Raw genomic sequence first — 21,665 nt, 5'->3', positions numbered from 1 at the left:
AACCATTCATTTTGTCTGTCAGCTCTCAAATTGTTCCGGGAAAATCGCGTCACATGATCATTGTACACTGGTGCAGCATAAACATGATGGCGAAAAACATGTTGGAGAACAGTCCGAGTAATTACCATTTGTTATATCACAATATCAAGGCACTAGCGTGAAATTAAAAAGGGTGGACTCTTCCACATTTTGTCGGCAAGATCTACAAAATCTAAGCAAAACATGTAAAACTATGATACCTTTAGTTTAATGTTTTGACTAAATCACTGTAGCCGCGACATTTAAAAACAAGTGCGAGGTCAAAATAAGCTCTGGCCGTGTTGCAAGAAGCCTTGTATGAAAGTCTTGCATGCAAAATTGATTAAAACGATCCCTGCCAGAGCTTAAAAATGCGACGCCGAAAAAAAATGCGACGCCGATGGCACTAATGGAACACCATACTTTTGGTCAATTTTCGGGACCGACGGACAGACCATCCGACCGACCGACCACCAAGTGACAAGTATAAAAGCCCCTGCCAGAGCTTAAAAATAGGAAGTGTTTATAGAGAAAACCCCTGAAAACTCCTCTTGAAAAGACCCCCATAGGAAATTGAAAAATAGGCATCACAAAACCCCTTTATAGGAAGATAGAAAATAATTATTAGGAACCCCTAAGCTGGTAGGAAAAAAGGTAGTGGCAGTTGGTACTCCTAGGAGGATACAAAAAGTGCGAGTGCACAATAAGCTCTGGTCGTGTTGCAAGAAGTCATACTTGACAGTCTTGCATGAAATCGACCAAACTTAGGCCTATCCCTGCCAGAGCTTAAAAATATCAGCGCCGATGGCACATATGGAACACCACACTTGGGTCAATTTTCGGGGCAGACAGACGACAGGCAGACAGACCGACCGACCGACTGACCACCAAGTGATCAACACGTAGAAGCTCCTGTCAGAGCTTAAAAAAGACCTCGAAATCGTGACAGCAAAAACCAAGCCGTTAAACAGTTGTACCTCAACTAGCCTTGGTCAATGCTCTCGTCGTTATTCATCCCGTACGCGGTCAATCGTCGGCATATATCCTCACGCGCTATGCACATGCATGTAAAAATACAGCGCGAACAGCGACCTCACGCGGCCACTATTTTTATATGTAAATCAGTTGGGGACGATCGAGAGCCTTGGTTCAATCGTCCATGTGAGGTTTTGGGGGTGGTGCTCATTATGTTAATAGCCTTAACTGACCTTAAATGTCGTTTTCTTATTGGTTGATCGTTGCGTGGAAACTTGCATAGTGAAACGTGGCACCGTACATAATCCATACACGTACACATTGTGTGTCTCTGCACACGGCACCAATGCACAAAAACTGTGGTTCCTGTCACGTCCGCAAAAGGCGAATAGCTGCAAATAATTTGATGACGTCCGGATTTACCAAGGTGTGATTGGACACTCCACATATTAGCCCCGCCTACACTTATCTGTATTCGCATACGAGGTCGTGCGCTAGAAATCCAGCGCAAAATAAAGAAAAACATAAGTTTTTGCCGACGATTGAACCAAGGCTCGAGATCGTCCTCAACTGATTTGCATAAAAAAAATAGTGGCCGCATGAGATCGCTGTTCGCGCTGTATTTTTACATGCATGTGCATGGTGCGTGAGGATATATGCCGACGATTGACCGCGTACGGGACGAATAACGACGAGAGCATTGACCAAGGCTATACCTCAACATGAATGCGCAACATCCTTTGGCATAGTTATCGTTCTCTGATGGTTGTAGCTATATTTCCAAGATAATAACGAAAAACAAAGAGCTTTCCGTCTATCCTGCTCGACTGGACGAAAGGGTGGGATTCAGTAAAGGAAAAGGGCAAACTGGAGTCCAAGCAGGTGTTCCGTCCACCCTACATCACTACTCATAAGCCGTTTGGGGCCTTGTTGCTTTTTTCTTGTCGCATCTCGTTCGGGTTGTTACTTCTTTTCCTACGTCACAATTTTCACTCAGAATCTGATTATTTAAAAAGAAATATATGATGTATACTTACTGTGTGAACTGAAGGATATATGCGCTTCAAAGATGGCAGGTTTTTACATCTGCACGACATTCTAAAAAGTCCTGGTCAGAATTGAGCGGGAATTACTCCGGGTTCTATTTGGCCCGACACTTTTCATTGTCAAAATGACACTCTTCATTGTCAAAATGACACTCTTCGTTGTCAAAATGACACTCTTCGTTGTCAAAATGACACTTTTCATTGTCAAAATGACACTCTTCATTGTCAAAACGACACTCTTCATCGTCAAAACGAGTTTTTAAGTGTCAAAATGACACTTTTTATTGTCAAAATGACATTTTGGGGTCAAAATTACACTTTTCTTTGTCAAAATTACACTCTTCATTGTCGAAATGACACTTTTCATCGTCAAAACGACATTTTTCATCGTCAAAACGACAGTTTTTATTGTCAAAATTACACTTTTCATTGTCCAAATGACATTTTAGGGGGTCAAAATTACACTTTGCTTCGTCAAAATGACACTTTTATTGTCAAAATTACTTTTTTCGTAGTCGAAATGACGAAATGACGAAATCACACTTTTCAGGTTCAATTTATATTGTACTTCCAATAGGCAACCAAGCACACCGCACGTAATAGAAATTCTTACATAATCCCTTCAAAATACACTGTAAATTGACTTCCTCTTCATCCTCTTATCTTATTCTTTATAATACTCTTACCTATTGGCCACCCTTTTATACATAGATCCACATTGCTCCACATTTCCTCACTCCACAATCCCCAAAGAACGTGTACAAAAAAGGGGTGAGGCACTACCTTACACTGCCGTGCAGCACTACTCACCTGATTCCTCTTCATGCGTGAGGACAGTGCCTCGAGCCTGGGAAGAAAAGTCCATGTAAAAGAAGTTCAGGTGATATCATAACAAAAGTTATGGTAATATCTAACAAAAACATCATATAATCAGGTGATACCATAACAATTTCAAGTTCTGGTAACACCACAACAGAAATGCATACAATTCCTTGACAACATTTCAGGCGATACTATTATAAAAGTTCAGGTGATACCATAACAAAACTCAGGTAAAAGAAAAGGTTAGAGTAATACCATGACAGAAGTTCAGGTGATACCATAACAAAACTCAGGTAAAAGAAAAGGTTAGAGTAATACCATGACAAAAGTTCAGGTGATACCATAACAAAACTCAGGTAAAAGAAAAGGTTAGAGTAATACCATGACAAAAGTTCAGGTGATACCATAACAAAACTCAGGTAAAAGAAAAGGTTAGAGTAATACCATGACAAAAGTTCAGATCATACCCTGACAAAAGTTCAGATGATAGGTTCCAACAAAAGTTATGGTAATCCCTAACAAAAAGGTTCAGGTGCATCCATAGGAATTTTAAAGTTCAGGTAACATCATAACAAAAATTCAGGCCATTCTTAGACGATAATACATCTTCAGGTGATACTATAATAAAAGTTCAGGTGATACTATGACAAAACTTCAAGTTAATAATCATCCCTCCCAGTGGCATTTTTGGAGGCCTCAGCTAGTTCCCCGTCCACTACATATTTCCATTTCTAAGAAAACTCACTCTTTTTTGATTTCCTCCACCTGCTTCTGGGTAGCCTTCATTGACAAACTGTTCCAACAAGATGAAGAGGAAGATAACGAGGAAGACAGTGATGAGTAAAGACTAGTAGTTTCAGAAAGACTATTGTAATTTTAACATAATCTAGTAGTGTCTTTGGTACAAAAGAAAATAGGCACTCTTACAGTAATCCATTATTGTAATTTCATACTATTACGTTACATTGAGGAAAATAACGATTTAATAAGCCTCTGTACTGATGAGTCACACTTTGTTTACATGTGCACTTTCCTATGGAGCCAGTGGGGGCCCACGGTCCACTGAGCACCATAGGAAAGCACACACGTAAACCAAGTGTGACGTCATCAGCACAGAGGCTTATTGCGAAGAAAGATATCGGGAAAAAACAGAAAAAGACAAATCAAAACACGGTGTTTCAAACATAGGTCCTTTGGACACTAATGTAACTTTCAATTTCGTCATGCATTTTCCTTCATGCTTCGTGAATATCAATCCTGTCCAATCAAGATTTTAAGGCATGCCATTGTTCTTAATTGTTACACGTCACGCATTTCCTGTCCAGAGATTTTATGGTTTGCTACAGTTTTCCTTCACACCTCATGCATATCAATTCTGTCCAATCAAGATTTGTAAGTTTTGTTTTGTTGCGCTTTACTCCGATTGCAAGTCCATTTCAAACGAATTTTACATACGCGGCTGGCCCATTCCCTCATGCATATATGACCCCGCCCACTTATTATTATGACCGACTTCATTCACGGTTTCGTTGACAGTGCGTACCACAAAATTACAAGTTACATAGTGGGTCATAGCAGTGGAAATAATATTATAACAGTAACGATATAACACGTCGAGTGCCGTGTACTACTCCTGACAAAAGTTCAGGTGATACGCGCCTAACACAAATTATGGTAATCCCTAACAAAAAGTTCAGGCTCATCCATAGCAATTTTAAAGTTCAGGTAACATCGTAACAGGTAATTCCTTGAAAAAATGTTAGGTGATACTATAATAAAAGTTCCGGTGATACCATAACAAAACTTCAAGTTAATAACAATCCCTCCCTCTCTCCCTCTTTCGTGGCATTTAAGAGTTTTGGAGGCCTCAGCTAGTCCCCCGTCCACTATATATTTCCATTTCTAAAAAAATTCACTCTTTTTTTATTTCCTCCACCTGCTTCTGGGTAGCCTTCATTGACAAACTGTTCCAACAAGATGAAGAGGAAGATAACGAGGAAGACAGTGTTGACTAAAGACTAGTAGTTTAAGAAAGACTATTGTAATTTTAAAACTAGACGTGTTGATTGTCTACGGAAAATGCAACTGGCTTTTCTACCTTCTATGATGTTTCAAGTTTATACTTTGTGTGTCCATGCAGAATCATATTTTTTTTTAATGATGTTCAGTTTCATGCATAAAAATCTGTGATTAAATGATGAGAAATACTCAACAAAAAAATGAACACACATGTTACATGTGTTGGAAGATCGTACATTTTCTGCTAAAATTTGTCAAATCCACCGATCTGCAAAATATTATCATGTCTGATAAATCGTTAAAATGATAGACTTTTTCTTTGAAATTAAATCTCATAAAAACACAACGATGGTGTTTATCACAAATTCAGCGGTAAATTTCCTCACATAACACGCGTTAGACTATGTTCAAACAGAATTTTGAGCCAATCAGACTAATAATTTCCTCAATGCGAGACTTTGAAAAATGTGCATCAATGATGACGTCACATGTCCCGTGATGACGTCATTGCAACAATACTTGGCAATGCTCATTATTTTATTGTGCTTTTTCGTCCGTACCAAATTTGAAGGCAATCGGATGAATAAAAGTGTTACAGTTTGTAAGCAAAATAAAATTGTAAATATTTTTAAAATCGTAAAAAAATCTGCTGATGACGTCATCGTGACGTCATTTCAGATTTTGTGCATTAGTACTATTATCTACCCACCAAGTTTCATGACGATCAGACATTCCCTTACATGTGTTTTATAAAATCGCATTTTTGATAACGTCATCACGACGTCACAGATTTTTCAAAATTTTGAACATAAACCTATTGCTTAACAAATCTAATACAAAAAGAATTTTGAATTTAGAGTATTGCGCTCGTGAGATATGGCTCAAATGTCCAAAACTTCAAAATCGATATAATATCAACCTATGACTTCATGACGACGTCACCTCAGCTCAATTTGTGTCTATAACACATCCCGGTCTACCTACATACCGAGTTTCAACACAATCAATCTCATAATTCTTTAGATAAATAGGGTCTTAAAATCAAGTCCCAGTGACAAAAGTTCAGGTGCATCCATAGCAACCCTAACTCCCTAGGGGGTGTGCAAAATCATATTGAATTCGGAGGATTCAGGACTGTTAGGGAGTTCAGGTAACATCGTAAAAGGCAATTCCTTGACAAAGTGTTTGGTATAAATACTATAATAAAAGTTCAGGTGATACTATAATAAAAGTTCAAGTAAGTTCCATGTTTGCATTTCTAAAAAAAACTTACTTCTTTTCGATTTTCGCCATCTTCTTCTTCTTTTTGTCCACCTTCTTCTCTTTCAGATCGGTCAGATAATCCTGGCACTTCAACTTCGCAAAGGCCAACAGCTCCGCCATCACCTTGGGCTGAAAGTTTCTCTCTGATGTGTCAGTTAACAAACCAGGCAAATTAATGACCACCATGACACAAGACAATCAGCCTTTTCATGCTATGGCATACATAATAGATTGATAAATAGTCTCAGGACAGCTGTTCGAATCGAAACGTTGGATATCACATCAGGAGTTGCGTTCCTCTAGCACAAACATTCCCAACGTTCGCTATATCTTCTTGTTTGCGAACGTTGGCAACGTTTCAGTACACGAAATGTCCCTGTTCTCCATTGTGGTTGACACATCTCTTAAATGGTGCATGGTATATTCCTTAAACTTAAAATAGCCCTGTTAAAATGACCTGTTAAAAGTTTTGTGTTCATAGATGCTGAAAAAACCAAGAATAAAAAGAATGCTGTTCTTGTAGTATGGTTCCCTGACTCTACGGCAGACGAAACGGAGCAATTTATACACGTCGGGAAATTGTCAGGTCGGGGAACCAGACCAGCTGGCTTGCACCCGTTCACCAACCTCGTTCCCCATGGGTACGATCTTGCTGCGCCATGTTGTTTCCCATCATGCCTTGTGCGATCTTAACCCCTGGAATTGTGTAATTTAAATGTGTCAAAATATGGCACATTATAATTAGGCTTCATTTTATCCGTTTTACATTCCGACGCCATCTTTAAAATGTTAAAAGTTGTGATTTTGAAGAATCAATCCTTTCAAACATAACGTTTGGACGTTGCGTTATTTAGCAAAGATGTGTACCCTTTTCGTCCCTTTACAACCGAAAATACAGGGGTTTTTTTAGCGAAAAACTAGGCTGCCATAATCCATATCGTACAGGCATCGCGACTTTTGAATCACAATCTTTTTTCGTACGTGATGTTACGTGCAAAGCACGCAAACGCATCATGGGCGCGCCCGGCGTGCAATCTTCAAAATGCGCGCGCAATACGCTGTGAATATCCACCCTTACAGAAATGTCCCATGAGCATCCCATGGGATTCCCATGGGGTCCCATGGGATTCCCATGGGACCCCATGGGAAACCCATGGGGGTCATCAAGAACACCATGTAAGTTAAAATGATCATCATGGGAAACCCATGGGAACACCATGGAGATTGCATGGACAACATGGGAACACCATGGGGATTTTACGAGCTCCATGGGAACACCATGGGGATTTTATGAGCTCCATGGGAACACCATGGGGATTTTACGGACACCATGGGAACACCATGGGGATTTGATGGACATCATGGGAACACCATGTGGAATTAATGAACACCATGGGAACATCATGGGAATTTATGGACACCATGGGAACACCATGGGAACCCCATGGCGATTTTATGGACACCATGGGAACACCATGGGGATTTTATGGACACCATGGGAACACCATTGGGATTGTATGTCACCATGGGAACACCATGGGGATTTACTGGACACCATGGGAACATCATGGGGATTTTAGACACATGGATACACCATGAGGATATGGGGATTTTAGACACATGGGTACACCATGAGGATTCGGACGCCATGGGAACACCATAATGTGGGTGATATAAATTATGGATACAATGGGAACACCATGGAGATTTAAAAGGCAGCACGGGGACACTGCCGGGTTATACTGGAGAACATGCATGTGCCATGAAAAACCATCATAGACCCAATTGCACTCCCAAGTTATAGGCAAACCTTTCTTTGATTTAATTACTTATTCGCCTAGCTGTAAATTTGAATTCAATTAAAAATATTTCCCTTGTGGTCATAGAGGTTATCAAGAATTCTATTTGTTAAGCTGACCATGGGAAACTCCTGTGGATGTTCACCAATTGAACACAATGGGATAAACACCATGGGACACCATGGGAACACCATGGGAACACCATGGGACACCATGGGACCACCATGGGACATTTTTGTGAGAATCTCTTACAATAACGAGTGTTGTAATTGCACATTTTTGAATATTTCTGTTGATAAGTGAAGTTAAATGATGAATACAGTATTTTTTATGTGGACAATGTGTCATTCAAACTTTGGATAATATTGATTCATTTATTATTATGGTTGGAAACATTTATGAGAAAATAAATTGGGAACACTGTGATAATATGGTACAACTTGACAAGTGGTATGGGAGCAATAATATTATAGAGTGCACAAACCACTCCTAGTACGTGGAACAACCCCCATTGGAGTTCCGCGATGTGCTTCACCTATTTGGTGAATAGTACTTAACACACAGGGTTAAAATGTATAGGAAGTTGTTATTGAAAAATACCATGGAGCAATATTTTTTTGAGAAATGAAAGGAAACCATACATGGAACAAAGCCCATACAAAATTTCCCATGGGAAAAAGCCTATGGGAAAAATCCCATGGGAAAAATCCCATGCTACATGGTGTCCAATTCACCATGCAATTCCCATGGGGTCCCATGGGAAAATTTCCCATGGGAATTACATGGGACATTTCTGTAAGGGCAATCAGCCTCATTTACGTCATCATCACGGCCAGGGGTTAGTGTAAGGAACGCGCACGCTCCCATGGAGTCGAGGCTGCCCGTTCACGAATGTGCAACCGATTGCAAACAAAATGTGGAAAATAAATTTGGTAAATTGAGGGCAGTATTTGAAATAGAGGTCATTTTTTCCAACGGCAGCCATCGCTGGAAATTGATACAAAAAAATGCACTTTTCTTGAAAATGACAGCACCCCAGGTGCATTTCACAGGATGCTTAAGAGTAGTATTCCCTTTCAGCCAAGTACGGTTTTTCATAATAAATTGGTAGTTTTGGTTTTTTATGTTTGTACCGCGAAAATTGCGGCGTTACATACTTACTCATGAGATTAGGCACCCTGTACAATTTGCATTCAGAAAATCGCTCCACGAGGTAGCGCACCAACTGGTACATATGAACCAGCAGGATGAAAGGGGAAACTAACGCTGGGCGGCGGTAATATTCCTTGATCAGCTGGTACCTCTGAATTTTCCAGTATGCATCCGTGTTCTCTTGAACTGCTGTGAAGGTGTAGCTGTTTTATGAACACAAACAAAATATAAATGAAGTTTATCTAATTTTGTTTCATTTGAAGTCTAAGGTAGAGAATTCCAAATTAATAAGGTGTTTTAGAATTTACAAAGGCATATAGAATCATTTGCATTTATCCCAAATGTATACCGAAATTTGTTTTCGTCTGGCTTGTTTTCATTTTGAAGAAATAATGAACTGTATAGATGATTTTCAATGATCAGTCAATTGACTGATAAAAAGATATTAAAAAGTGCTATTTGACGAAATTGTGTTGCATGGTTTTTCGATGTTTTTGGAACGGAATATTATCCACTGCATGAGCTTCAACAGGTTAGGTTTTGAACATTCGTCTTTGGATTTTGAGTGGTGTTATTATTGGAAACAATTGAACCAAATGCACAAAAAGCGAATGATCCTATAAAATGCATTTAAGATGAAAGCAATGCATAATAGTGTACCTAGATAATGAGCGTCATTCATCCCATTAAAAATAAGTTATGACAAGCCTTGACACTTATTCACACCATTTAACAAATCGACTGTTCTGAATTAACTTGACTTTTGTGAATTGAAATTCTCTTTAAGGAAACATGTACTTTGGTTAAGAGGAACAGTGCCGAGTACATGTACTAGTTTGACTTACTTCAGCATAGCAATGAGGAGGTTGATCAGAAGGATGTTACTGATGAACAGGTAGAAGACTAAACTAACTGTAGAGAACCAGGAATGTTGGGGGCAGGACACCATACCACCTTCAAGTTGCGTCTCGTCCGTAGCACAGTCTGTTAGAACAAATAGGCAAGAGGTGTCGGCTGAGTCAGAGTGGTATAGGCACTGCTGTAGTCGGGTGCATCACGGGTGCATCACGGATCCGTCAATCCCAAGACAAGTCACTTGCTATTCAAATTTGACGAACGTATTCGTCGGTGACCGTCCGTTTTCTGTATATTTGTGACCGGACCTGTGAGTTGACGTGTGATTTCCTTTGACCAGCCTTGTGATATTAGCTCATGAGGTCTTGACTACAATATCTGATCAGAGGACCCCGCCCGGAAGACTTAGTGGAACTAAAAATATTTGCTGTGATTCAATGAACATCCACTAAATCGTTGTTTTTATCGCTCACTGACTCACTGAATGCCACTAACCTCTTGTGACTTAGCCTTCCATTGAATTACCATTCTGAATCACCCGATTAGAATTTTGTCCATATTCTGGGATAAGATTAACTTGGCTTGCCCGGTCTTATTTTCAAATTCGCTTCCATTAAAAAGATCAGCTGAAAGTTTTTCTTTTTTTAACAATAGTTTGATTCCCTTTATCATTCATTCAGTGAATGTTGTCACTTACTGTCGTAACCATCCAGAAACAGCTCGCCGTACAGCTGGAAGTAGGATCGGTACAGGACTCCTTTAGCGATGGACTCTGGATCGGTGGAATTAGGATAGAAGATGGCCTGACAGGTTACTCCATAGGCGATCAGAAACACAAGCAGGATACAGACAAAGCTGATCAAATCCACCATCTGGAAAAAATGGAAAACAATCCAACCTTAACATGACATGTTAGAGTTCAGTATACGCTCTCAAACTATGAATTTGTTTGAATGCCCATTCTTGTGGTGAGAATGCCCGAAAACTGCTTGGTCTATCGCACATACACGGGAAAGAGAAAAAAACTAAGTCTTCTAGTTTCCGCTAGGGGGATTTAAAACTCCTATCCTCTCACAAATATCAAACTGATAATTGAAATAATTGAAATATGAGATCTTTACCATCCTTGTGATCATGATGAGCTTTGGACCCAAAAGCTTGCTGGCGTAGCAGATGTTTAGAATCCGGAGGTAGAACACCATGAGGTCCAGAGCCAGCACAATGCGCGCCGCGGCGAAGGTTGCTGGGTGGAATCGCAGGCCGACACCGACAGCGAACATGACCAGGGAGATCAGGTCCACAATGTTCCAGCCCAACAGCCAGGCTTGGAAACGGTGCAGCAGCGTGTTGTACTCCTCCTGAAGTATCTATCACAGAAGAATACACTTCCCCTATATCATATGCTGAATTAGATCATTGAAATTATTGTTTTGGATGAACATTTTGTACTACTAAAATGAATATTTTGTACTACTAAAATTAAATCACCGGACTGAATAGACTATGGAAACAAGACAGATCTCCACGGCAATACACCTTTAGTCACTAGTTTAAGCCATTTTTGATTGTATTCCTTGATTTTTTTTATAAATTGTAAACTGTTGAATGGGATGGTGCCAGAATACTTATGCGTTTCAAGCCTCACATTCAATTTTTTTTTGAATGTGGCTTAAGACATTAGGGTATGTTTAATTGCAAATTTTAAATTATTCATCAGAGCAGACTGATGTTAATTTGTAATTAAATCTATGTCATTGCTTTCATTTCTTTTCGCAAGTTCCAAAATGAAGAGCTTACCTCCCTTTCAATTCAATATGGCCGACTCGTGAATAAAGCCTAGCCATACCATCAAGGTTGAGTCAATGGCAACATACGCATTAATAAGAAAAGTATATACATGTAGGTCACTTTATCCAGTCAGAATTCATTGTAAAAAAGGAGCCTTCAACTGAAGTATAATGTATCGAATGGGAATGTCTCATGCCTGTATACATTATGACAGCTACAACAAAGAGCCATTGTACCTGGCGTAATTCCTCGGTGAACTTTGTGAAGACCATGAACATCAGAACAATCTCAAAGACTGAGACTTCTGGATGAAAGTTGGACAGCATGATGTAGCTGAACAGCACCAGAAACGCCATGTGGGAAATCTATAGAATAAGCAGAAAAACACCTCTATAGACTTCAATTCTAAGTGTGTGACGAGTCGCATAATTTCTTTCTTCTTTAAAAGTGCATTTCGGGATACTCATGTATTTTTTAAATTAAAATTGCAGTAAAATACAGAATAAAGTTGAAAATAACAGATATACCTGTAGTTTCCGAGGGAAACGCCATGTTGCACTTAACAAACCTACAAACGCCTTCACAAGCAAATCGTGCAGATACTAACAACTCTCAAAACATTGAGACTTCATATGAATTTATATCAATATTTCTACCAAATTAAAAATTGCGTCATTGTTGCTCCATTTTTATGGAAAGATTTTTTTTATTTCCATAGACAATTGCGATATGTCAAACAGGATTGTAGTGGAGTCCATCACAAGTTCAGTCACAAGTTCAGTCACAAGAAACGGTGGATGAAAAATAACAAAGAAATGCCTTGTCAAAGCTCATGTGAATAGCTTGTGAGTTGAATTGGGACTGGAGGACTTGTGATGGACTTGCAGGGACTTGTGATTGACTCGACTACAGCCCTGAAAAAAAGATCATGACCGATTTGATAATGTGAACATCAAATAGATTTCTGAAGTGATGTAAAAAATAATTAATAATGGAACTGCCGTTCCAAGCATTGTATAGTACAAACGTACCAAAAAGTGCAGTACATTTGCGTAATTTGTAATTACTCTGACATTTATTAATTTGTTAATATCTTTAACAAGATCTTCATTCAAACATAAAACCACTTTGTTAGAGCCCCTTCGGCCTGGGTTGCAGAGTTAACCCAGAATTTCCTAAACACAGTAAAGCCCTTCTGAAAAGCCCCATTTATATGTTTGTGTACATTAGTTGTGCTCGCCTCTTCGAGTCTATAAATCCACTTACCGCATCGTAGCTGAAACATACAACAGGTGCCTCCATGAAAAGTTTCAACTTCTCGTACCACCAGAGTTCGTCCAATTCCCCTCCATATCCACAATTTCTGCAACCGATTCGGAGAAAACGTAATTGTCGCAAAATCTTTACTTAAATAGACATTAAATGTGCGCTCTATTCGCAAAACTCTTGCTCTACCAAACCGTCCAATTCACTTCTGATTAGGCCCCCACCCCCCCCCCCCAAAAGTCGGTCTCTGGTCAGCGCGCGCGTCGATTTTAATCATGCGCGTCAATCTTTTTTTTTCCAAAATGTTCCGCAGTAGCTCCAACAGCGCCCTCTATTGCCGCACCTCCTCAATTTTTTTTTTTACCAAAGAGCACCAAGGAATGGGAAATTGCACCAAGGCAAATGATCGAGAGCACCAAGGCAAATTATGGAAGACACCAATGTACATGAGGACACCAAATAGCAAAATAGTACCCCACCTTGTCTGTACAATCCAAGCTTGGAGAGAAAAAAAAAAAAAAAAAAAAAAAAAAAAACGCCACGTCCCCGCGTCAATTCCGGAACTTTGGTCTGACCAGAGACCGAATTTTTTTTTTTTTGGCCTTATTTGCCAAAAGTCACTTTTTTGTGCCAAGTCTTGTATGTCCACAGCTCACTGACAATTAACAAACAGTACTTCTGGAAGGCGAAGCTAGTGACCTGACGAATGGATCTTATATTTAGGAGTAAAGGTGGCTTAAAACATGCAGTTTGTGGTTATAATCACAATTTTTTTTCTAATTAGACATCAGAGTAGGCTGGTGTTAATTTATAATGAACCTTGTTTACAAAATGTTGCAAAAATCACACTACCAGTTTTTTTGGGGTACTTTCCTGACTTCTAGATTGCCTGTATAAGAATTAAGGGTCTAGCTTACCTGTCGTTCTGAGCCATTCCATTACTGTTACCCGACGTTTTCGCAGGTACACGTCCCTGTCAATGAAAAAGCATTAACATGACTGTGCAATGAGGATCGGTTTGCTTTTCATGCATATCGTTCGTTTCCAACAATACCACCACTCCAAATTCAAGTACATGTATGTTAAAACCTTATTGTTGAAGTGTCAGCTCAGTGGATATTACTCTTTTTGAGAAAACAGTGAAAAAAACATGCACAAACCTTTCGATCACGAAACACGATTTCGTCCATATATCACTCTTTCCAAAAATCAGTAAACTGACAGACTGATCAATGGAAATCACCTCATTTCTTGATTTCTTCTAAATGACAGCAAGCCAGACGGAATAATTTCACGTGATGTTGAGTACCAGTAAGGTCATAAGCTTTTTGATGAATTTGGCAAGTTGCTTGTGGGGTATATGCAAATGATCCTATATGCCTTTAAACCATAGAGCTATACAGCCTGTCTAAAAAAAAATGGTACAATCGCAAACGATTTTTTTTTCAATAAATCTCAACATAAGTAAGTCGTTTTGAGCATCAAATTAAAGAAAAAGACTAGGCTTTCCAATAATTTTTGTTTCATCTCATTTGCTTTTGTCAATCTAGAGATAACTCCAGTTTACTGCGGAACACAAAAATCGAGTTTGTTTCTTTTGCCAAGTTGCAATCTTTTGTGAGCTTCAAGACAGCATGGCACAGTACTAGAAACAACTCTGCCCATGCATAAAAGTGGCACAAAATCGATTTTGGTGTATCGCACTAAATTGATTGTATCTCTGAATTGACAAAAGCAAATAAGATCAAACAAACACTATTGGAAAGCCCAGTCTTTGTTCTTTAATATTGTGCCAAGTAAGAATGACTTATTTTGAAATTTCATATTTAACCAATTTTTTTTCTGATTGTACCATTTTTTTTTGGAGACAGGCTGTATTAAATAACTAGAGCGCTAACTCCTCATGCTTACGCGCGGAGATACTTTAAAGCCGTCCTGGGGGCAGACATTTTGAATTCATGTGCGTGTTTTGTTTGTAGTACCTAATGAAATGAATTTTGAAAAATGTATTCTCAATGCAATGCGCAAGTACAACATACGCAAACAAATACACAAATCATCTGCATCAGATACGAGCATGTGTTTGCGTTGTTTGTGCAGAGGAAAATGCTCATTTACTGATTGTGTGTTTCAGTTTTTGGGCGTAAACAGGCTTATATAATCACACCTGTATAGAATAGAAATGCAGATATGCAAATATCTGTACAAAAGTCGTACAAAATTACGAGTTTTCCATAGGTTTGTGCACAAACATGGATGTGCCCAGCAGGCATCACTTTGTACATCGAGTCAGCGCTCTAGTAATTGAATATAACGTATAGCTGATTATATTAAATTACTAGAGCGCTGACTCGATGAACAAAGTGATACCTGGTGGGCGCATCCATGTTTGTGCACAAACCTATGGAAAACTCGTAATTTAATACGGCTTTTGTACAGATATCTTCTGTACCTTTTTCCTTTTCAGTGGAACACTCGTGTCATTCTCGGCACAGAAGGTTATCAGAAAGGTTGAGAAGAAGGGAAAGAGCAGACACAGGAAGATCTATAGAAATCACAACATGATAACACAGGACCATTACAAGGAAGCAATTACAATACATGTGTAACAATATATATTTACAGACATGGGCGTCGCCAGGATTTTTTTCTAGGGGGGGGGGGGCCAAGCAATCTGTTCCCCAAAATCTTGTACTTTCCCTAGCATATTCTCAATTTATATTTTTTTCGAGGGTGGGGGGAGGGGGACATTTGCCCACCCCACCCCCATTGACACACCCCTGCAGACACCCATTTTGTTAAATAAATTAATAGCAAATATGACTTCATGACTTATTTTTGGCTTTTCCAGGCAAGCGCCCCCCCCCCCCCCTTTGCCCCATCCTGGTGACGCCCATGTTTACAAAATGTATTCAATTTTGTAGGAAAATTACAAGAAAAAGTCTGCGACAATTTTCAACGTGGATTAAGTATTCTACTACCATATCGCACAGTGGGAAACACGTTCATATTTAAAAACAAAACAAAAACAAAACAAAACAAAACATTCAAGAGGAAAATGTTCTATTTACCCTAACTAGAGAAAAGTAATATGTTTCAGCAAACAAAAATATCTTTGAAATTAAAAAAGAAAGAAGAGAAATCAGCCTTTTCCTCAGACTTAAATATTATTTTTGTAATAAATGTTCTGGTAGACGGTAAATTTTTCTTCCTCTTCCCTGGCCATGCATTTGTATACGGCTTATACACATTCGTGTGAACACATACGTCACATACGTAGTGTGGACATTTCTTTGTTTTCGTGTAGTTAAGAAAAACCTGTGAAAAAACTCATTGTACTCACACTATAAAAACTCTTTCAACCCAATTTTTTTTGTGATCCCTAAATTAGTGTTTCTCTTCATCTTGCTACAGATAACCCTCAAATGCCTCTAAACCTGTTTTCCAGAAATGAGGAAACACTGTGTGGACTTGCCCAAGTCCACACAACGTCACTGCTACCTGGTTTATGTGGACCTCTTTTGTTCCGAAGTCCACACAGTGAATGTAATGCTTGTACACTGTGACTAGTTAAATTCCATCGACAGACAAGACAAAAGAGGTAACTTACAGTTCCTTGATTGATTTTGACTGCTGTGCTGGATTTGTGTAGCTGAATTTGCCAGCCATAGAGGTTAGCAATGAATAACATATTTACCCTAAATGTGTGTGTTGTAATAAACAGCCTTCCCATCCAGAGCTCGCTGAGCAGACTCTGCACGCCCACTTGCGATATGAAGAGCTTGCTCTTCGCAGCAGCGGCGATGTCCAGACCCGTGGCACCACCCCACTCCGGCATGACCCGCGCCAACAGTTCCGATGTACGCCGTCTGTCGTCCTCATAGCACATGTCCAGGATATCTACTGCCATCTGCTCGAATTTCCTAGGAAAAGTCGGGTATGATTTCATGAGCAGAGTTGCCAAATAATTATTCACAATCACTCTAAATGGTCAATTTAATTGCTGTTTCTGAGGCTGTTAGGCCTTTTCTTTGATATTAATTTCCATATGAATGAGCAACAAAACAAAAGTTGCAATAACTGCTGCCGTGCTGTTGACAATTCTCTGTGTTCTGTGTATTTCTTTGATGTGCAGTGCTAAAAACAGTGCAACATTCTGAAAGCAAATAATTAAAAATGTTTAATGTTTTTTTCCAATGAAATTGTGTATTACACTAAAGCTTGACTATTTCTCAATCTCCTCCTTTTTACCCTATTCCATCTGGGTCCCTAGATCCAGAAGTCAAACCAATTAAGTGAAAGGGTGTAAATTTTACTTGGGCCGCCCTGACCTGTGATGTCACTGACTTCAATGCCCATTCAATGCTTAAGCCAGATTTACCATGTGCAGGTGAGAAAACCCTTTCAGTTTTTGATTGTATTTCTTGATTTAGGGGCCCAAATGGAATGGGGTAAAAACAAGTGGATTGAGAAATAGTCAGGCTTTAATGTATGATATAATTTCATTGGAGAAAAAACATGAAACAGTTACAATTATTTGTTTACTGAATGTTGCACTTTTTTTGCCAGTCAAAGAGTCATCAATATGCTAAAACACTCTCAGCAGTGGCGTAAATCTGTGCCGGCAAGTGAGGGGTGGGGGATGACCAAAATCCAAATAATTCCCGGCTGTGGAAATTCTAAAGGGGGGGGGGGGTGCCACGGGAGGAACCATATTAAACTCAGGATGCTGTTCGTGATAGTGAGGTACGTCTTTTGTATAATTGCGCGCTTACATGCCTTAACCTTACATCAAAACAGAAAGCTTTTAAAAAAAATGCCCCGCTTTTCAGTGCTATGGAATACATTGTGGTTGTTGGGAAGTCTGAAAATACCTCAAAATCCTTATTTTTTATAATCACGAAAATGTTGGGGGGGGGGGGGATGATCCAATAGCCCATCCACCCCCTGGTCAAAAAGTGGGGGGTATATATACCCCCATCCCCCAAGGATGTACGCCCCTTATTCTCAGTCATACCCACAAAGGCGTAGCCAGGGTTCTCACCATGGGGGGCGGGGCTGGGTGTTACAGTGTGGGGGGGGGGGGAGCCCATTTCTGTTAAACGCGTTAACCACTGTCACTTATACTTATAGGACTACAAAATTTCCAGTGGGGGCAACTTGGGAGGGGGGGGGGGTGATTTTTATTGAAATGTCCCCCCCCCCCCCCATGTCCCCTTCGGCCACGCCACTTTCGAAAGAAAGAAACTAGGAAGCAGATCTGCAGATGACGAGAGTAAATTTCGGTCTAATTTAAGATTGAAATACTTTGAAAAAGAACCTCTCCAGTGGATAATCGAGTATTTCACTGTCGATGGTCAAGTCCCAACAAGTCAGATAGAATACATTTTCACACTTATGATCGGCACTGTACACTCACAAGGTTTTGCGACGGATAAACCTAACCCAAAAATGCCTCTTTACCTGTTTTCCAGGGAGGGGAACATTGTGTGGACGTGGGCAAGTCCAAACAACGTGACAACTGGTTTATGTGGTCATCTTTTCTTCGGAAGTCCACACTGTGAATGTAATGCTTGTACCCCTCAGTGGAAAAAACCATTGACTACTCTATTGTACAAAGCAACTGCCCCATGACTGATGATCTGAGCAGTTGCTAGCATAATGCTTTCGCTACTGAAGGGGGCCTCCGTGATAGAATTGATTGCATGCTGGGATTGTTGTTCATCCTCGGCATGCTGCCTCATACATACTCGGCATGCTGCTTCATATTGGCAGCTTTCTTTGCGTCAATCTCTTCCTGGCGGTTTGACAATTCCCTCAGGAGCTTGAGTGCCACTAGCGCGCCTCCCATGGACAGCTTGCCAAGCTTCCAAAAGACCATGGCCATCGGGATGCGATCCTGGAGCACCGCCCACAAAAACAACTCCTTATATGGGTGCTTGGCTGTGAAACGTGAAAGTTTACAAATAAAGATAAAAAATCAAGAAATGAAAAAAAGGGGCAAGACACAGTGCGTATTTGTCTCGTTCGTTTGTTTGTGCTTTTTGTTGCTTTATAGTAGTTTGGTTTTTAAGTGCATTTTTGTTCGCTTAAGTGTGTTCTATCCCACTACTGGTCAGTCTTTTTGTTTAATGATAAACTGGTTAATATTTATCAGCTGTATTTTCATGTTTCCGTGTTTTTAACGGGTTTTAATTGATGTTAATAGTTATTTATGATGTTAAAAAAAACTTTACTTTTTTCGGTCAGACACATCATTGATGACAGTTTTAACAAACTCTCGTTAATGAATTTTTATTAAACTCCGAAGATATAGAATAAATAAAAAATAACAAAACGTGTAAATTACTCATTTGATTTCTTGCTCTGACTAAAGGCACACAAGGGTTGAAAACTTTTTTTTTTGATAACTCTGTCAAACTACCAAAATTGCACCCACAAACTTTTGAGACCAATATTCACAGGACCTGAGCACAGATTTGAGAAGTGGAATTTGTTTCTTTGAAACACATTTATTTCCTCTTCATGGCAGAAATGGAAAATAATACAGGTATTGAATAAGATGTAAAGGCCAGTAGAGGTGGCAAAACCTTGAAAGCATAGATTATCAGGCATGCCATTGTTGATAACTCATATACTCTTAGAAACTTTACTTACAGCCTCATCAATGTGATATTTCCAACTTGATAGTTTTTTTTTTTGATGTTAGCAAATGTTGTATTTTCCCTTTAAGTTCCAGCTCTTTCCAACCCCTAAATCACCCCCTTTTTTCGCTCAAATTGCTGTAATTGGCTGACCCCTATTTGAAACGCTGCCCCCCAGGTCACGCCCCTAAAAAACACTGTCTTCGCATATAAAGCGTATGCGCACCGCCATTTTGGCAAGGAACCATAAAGGTTGCAGACCATTAAATAAAAGCCAGTATAAAATGATTTGTAAAAAGCGGACGGCAGCCGGAATGGTCGGGACGTCCGGAACAATGATAGTGTGGCGGCCGGTACAATCATGGAACGGCCAGGAAATTAGTTTGAAAAAGAGCGATAGGCCTATCAAAATGGAGGATGTATCGCTCTAGTGCTCTAGGATAAATTAACAGAGCAGAATAATACGCCTGAAGCGTGAGTACGGCATGAGTTACTTGCAGCCTGTACGAAGTCTCACGTTAAATGATGGTCGTGTATTATGTGGGAAGCGAGTATACGTAGCTTGCAACCTGTGCAAAGCCTGCTAGTTGGGTCCGGCATGAGTTACTTGCAACCTGTGCGAAAGCCTCAGGCACACGGTCTTGTAAAAGCCGTGTAACGTGAGTGAGCAACCGGCAACCTGTGCATAATGAGAGCTCACTCCCGAAATGTTCCAATAACGACCAAAGAAATATCACGAAAAAACCCAACCACATGTCACAAAAACTCACTCAACTTGTAGATATAACAACAGAAGACAAAATAGTTGAATAAAAACCATGAACTTAGGTATAATGAATGGCTGGAGAAAGACGAAGAATGAGCAAATCGAGAGCTCTGAAAATATACGTCTTCACGTAGCGCCGCTACGAGAAAAGAGGAATTATGGCGGGTGGGCCGCAAGGTACTGTGGGTAATAAATCTTAGCGAATGGCTAACGCCCTACTTTTTCTGCTAAGTCAATATAGGTGCCATTGAAGTGGAGAAATTAGATCGAAAACCATACTGATTATACTGTACACAAGTTTTCAAGAATCTTGGAAAAATAGGATTGTACCGAAATTGGCCTATAATTACCAGGCTCATCCCTATGAGTCGTGTACGTGTCAAAAATCAGCTCTTTCATGAGACGATCGACATCCTCCAGGGAAAACTTGTTGTCGGAATTCTACAAACGAGTAAAATATTTTTATAATGTCAGTTCAGAATGCCACAAAATTTTGGTCAGAAACACTCTGCCTGAAATGCAGAAAAAAATCTAAGGAAAAAGTAGATAACAGAAATAAAATACTTGAAACAAACAAGCAGTCCTATTTTATTTTTTTTTTACTTAAATACGTATAATCTTGAAAATCTTTCCAATAGTTAATTTATCACTCGTTTCATAAGGAAAGATTCTTTCGATGTTAAAATACTAAGTTCGTTCCTCAACATTCTTTGGCTTAATTGTTGATTCCAATTTCAAATTTGCACAATGTGATTTCATTTTGGGTGTGTCTTGCAATTTACGACTGTAGCATTCTAATTCGTCCCATGTTTGGCAAATTGGTCTCTTTACATTCCGTTAGTGGCTAGCAAAAAATCGCGGTCAGAAATGCTACCAGTCATTTCATTTCGCAAATGGTTAAGCATAAATCTATACAGGAAAAATAATTATCTACTCATGTTTTCATCTGTGAATAAAAGGTAATCTAGTTTAATTATGAACATTCTTTTTTTTGGTATTTTTAAATCTATTTATTGATGAGAAAGGGAAGCTTTGGTTTTCAAATTAAAGTTACGTGTGCCTAATTCTCATGCATGGATTCGTTCCATTGTAATGTACATTGATGTAAACATTCATGGGCTTCGCCAAAAAAAAAAAACAAGCCAAAAAAAAGGGAAAAAAAGAAAGAGTGGTGCGAAATCATATTGTTGTTAATTTTATGGGTTGGGGGGGGGGGGGGGGCAAATGTCCCTGCCTACACTAAAAAAAAAGA

General features: G+C 39.4%; 1 protein-coding gene across 6 annotated transcripts in view; it reads right to left on the bottom strand.

Annotated features, from left to right (window-relative positions):
- Positions 1 to 407: 407 nt before the first annotated feature.
- LOC119734707 (transient receptor potential cation channel subfamily M member 5-like) overlaps positions 408 to 21,665 on the bottom strand; it is a 36,371-nt gene continuing 15,113 nt past the window's right edge. For 4 of the 6 annotated variants that reach the window (XR_005272096.1, XR_005272098.1, XR_005272099.1 and 1 more), the window contains 16 exons: positions 20,764 to 20,854; positions 18,754 to 18,946; positions 16,701 to 16,926; positions 15,456 to 15,548; positions 13,921 to 13,976; positions 13,004 to 13,100; positions 11,974 to 12,102; positions 11,071 to 11,316; positions 10,647 to 10,821; positions 9,940 to 10,078; positions 9,104 to 9,297; positions 6,154 to 6,286; positions 3,607 to 3,654; positions 2,850 to 2,886; positions 1,710 to 1,993; positions 408 to 995 (listed from right to left, as the gene is read on the bottom strand). Coding sequence is in view for 1 of the 6 variants with exons in the window: in XM_038208248.1 (XP_038064176.1) it covers positions 1,898 to 1,993; positions 2,850 to 2,886; positions 3,607 to 3,654; positions 6,154 to 6,286; positions 9,104 to 9,297; positions 9,940 to 10,078; positions 10,647 to 10,821; positions 11,071 to 11,316; positions 11,974 to 12,102; positions 13,004 to 13,100; positions 13,921 to 13,976; positions 15,456 to 15,548; positions 16,701 to 16,926; positions 18,754 to 18,946; positions 20,764 to 20,854 (1,953 nt within the window). In the remaining 5 variants the exon portion in view is untranslated. Of the gene's footprint in view, positions 996 to 1,629; positions 1,994 to 2,849; positions 2,887 to 3,606; positions 3,655 to 4,777; positions 4,826 to 6,153; positions 6,287 to 9,103; positions 9,298 to 9,939; positions 10,079 to 10,646; positions 10,822 to 11,070; positions 11,317 to 11,973; positions 12,103 to 13,003; positions 13,101 to 13,920; positions 13,977 to 15,455; positions 15,549 to 16,700; positions 16,927 to 18,753; positions 18,947 to 20,763; positions 20,855 to 21,665 lie in introns of those variants that run through there. The other 2 variants (XR_005272097.1, XM_038208248.1) reach the window with 2 other exon arrangements.

This window comes from Patiria miniata, unplaced genomic scaffold (genome assembly GCF_015706575.1).
Source record: "Patiria miniata isolate m_02_andy unplaced genomic scaffold, ASM1570657v1 HiC_scaffold_28, whole genome shotgun sequence".
In the NCBI taxonomy this organism is placed as follows: domain Eukaryota; kingdom Metazoa; phylum Echinodermata; class Asteroidea; order Valvatida; family Asterinidae; genus Patiria; species Patiria miniata.
The sequence above is the reverse complement of the archived record's forward strand: the minus strand, read 5'-3'. Positions and strand labels throughout refer to the sequence as shown.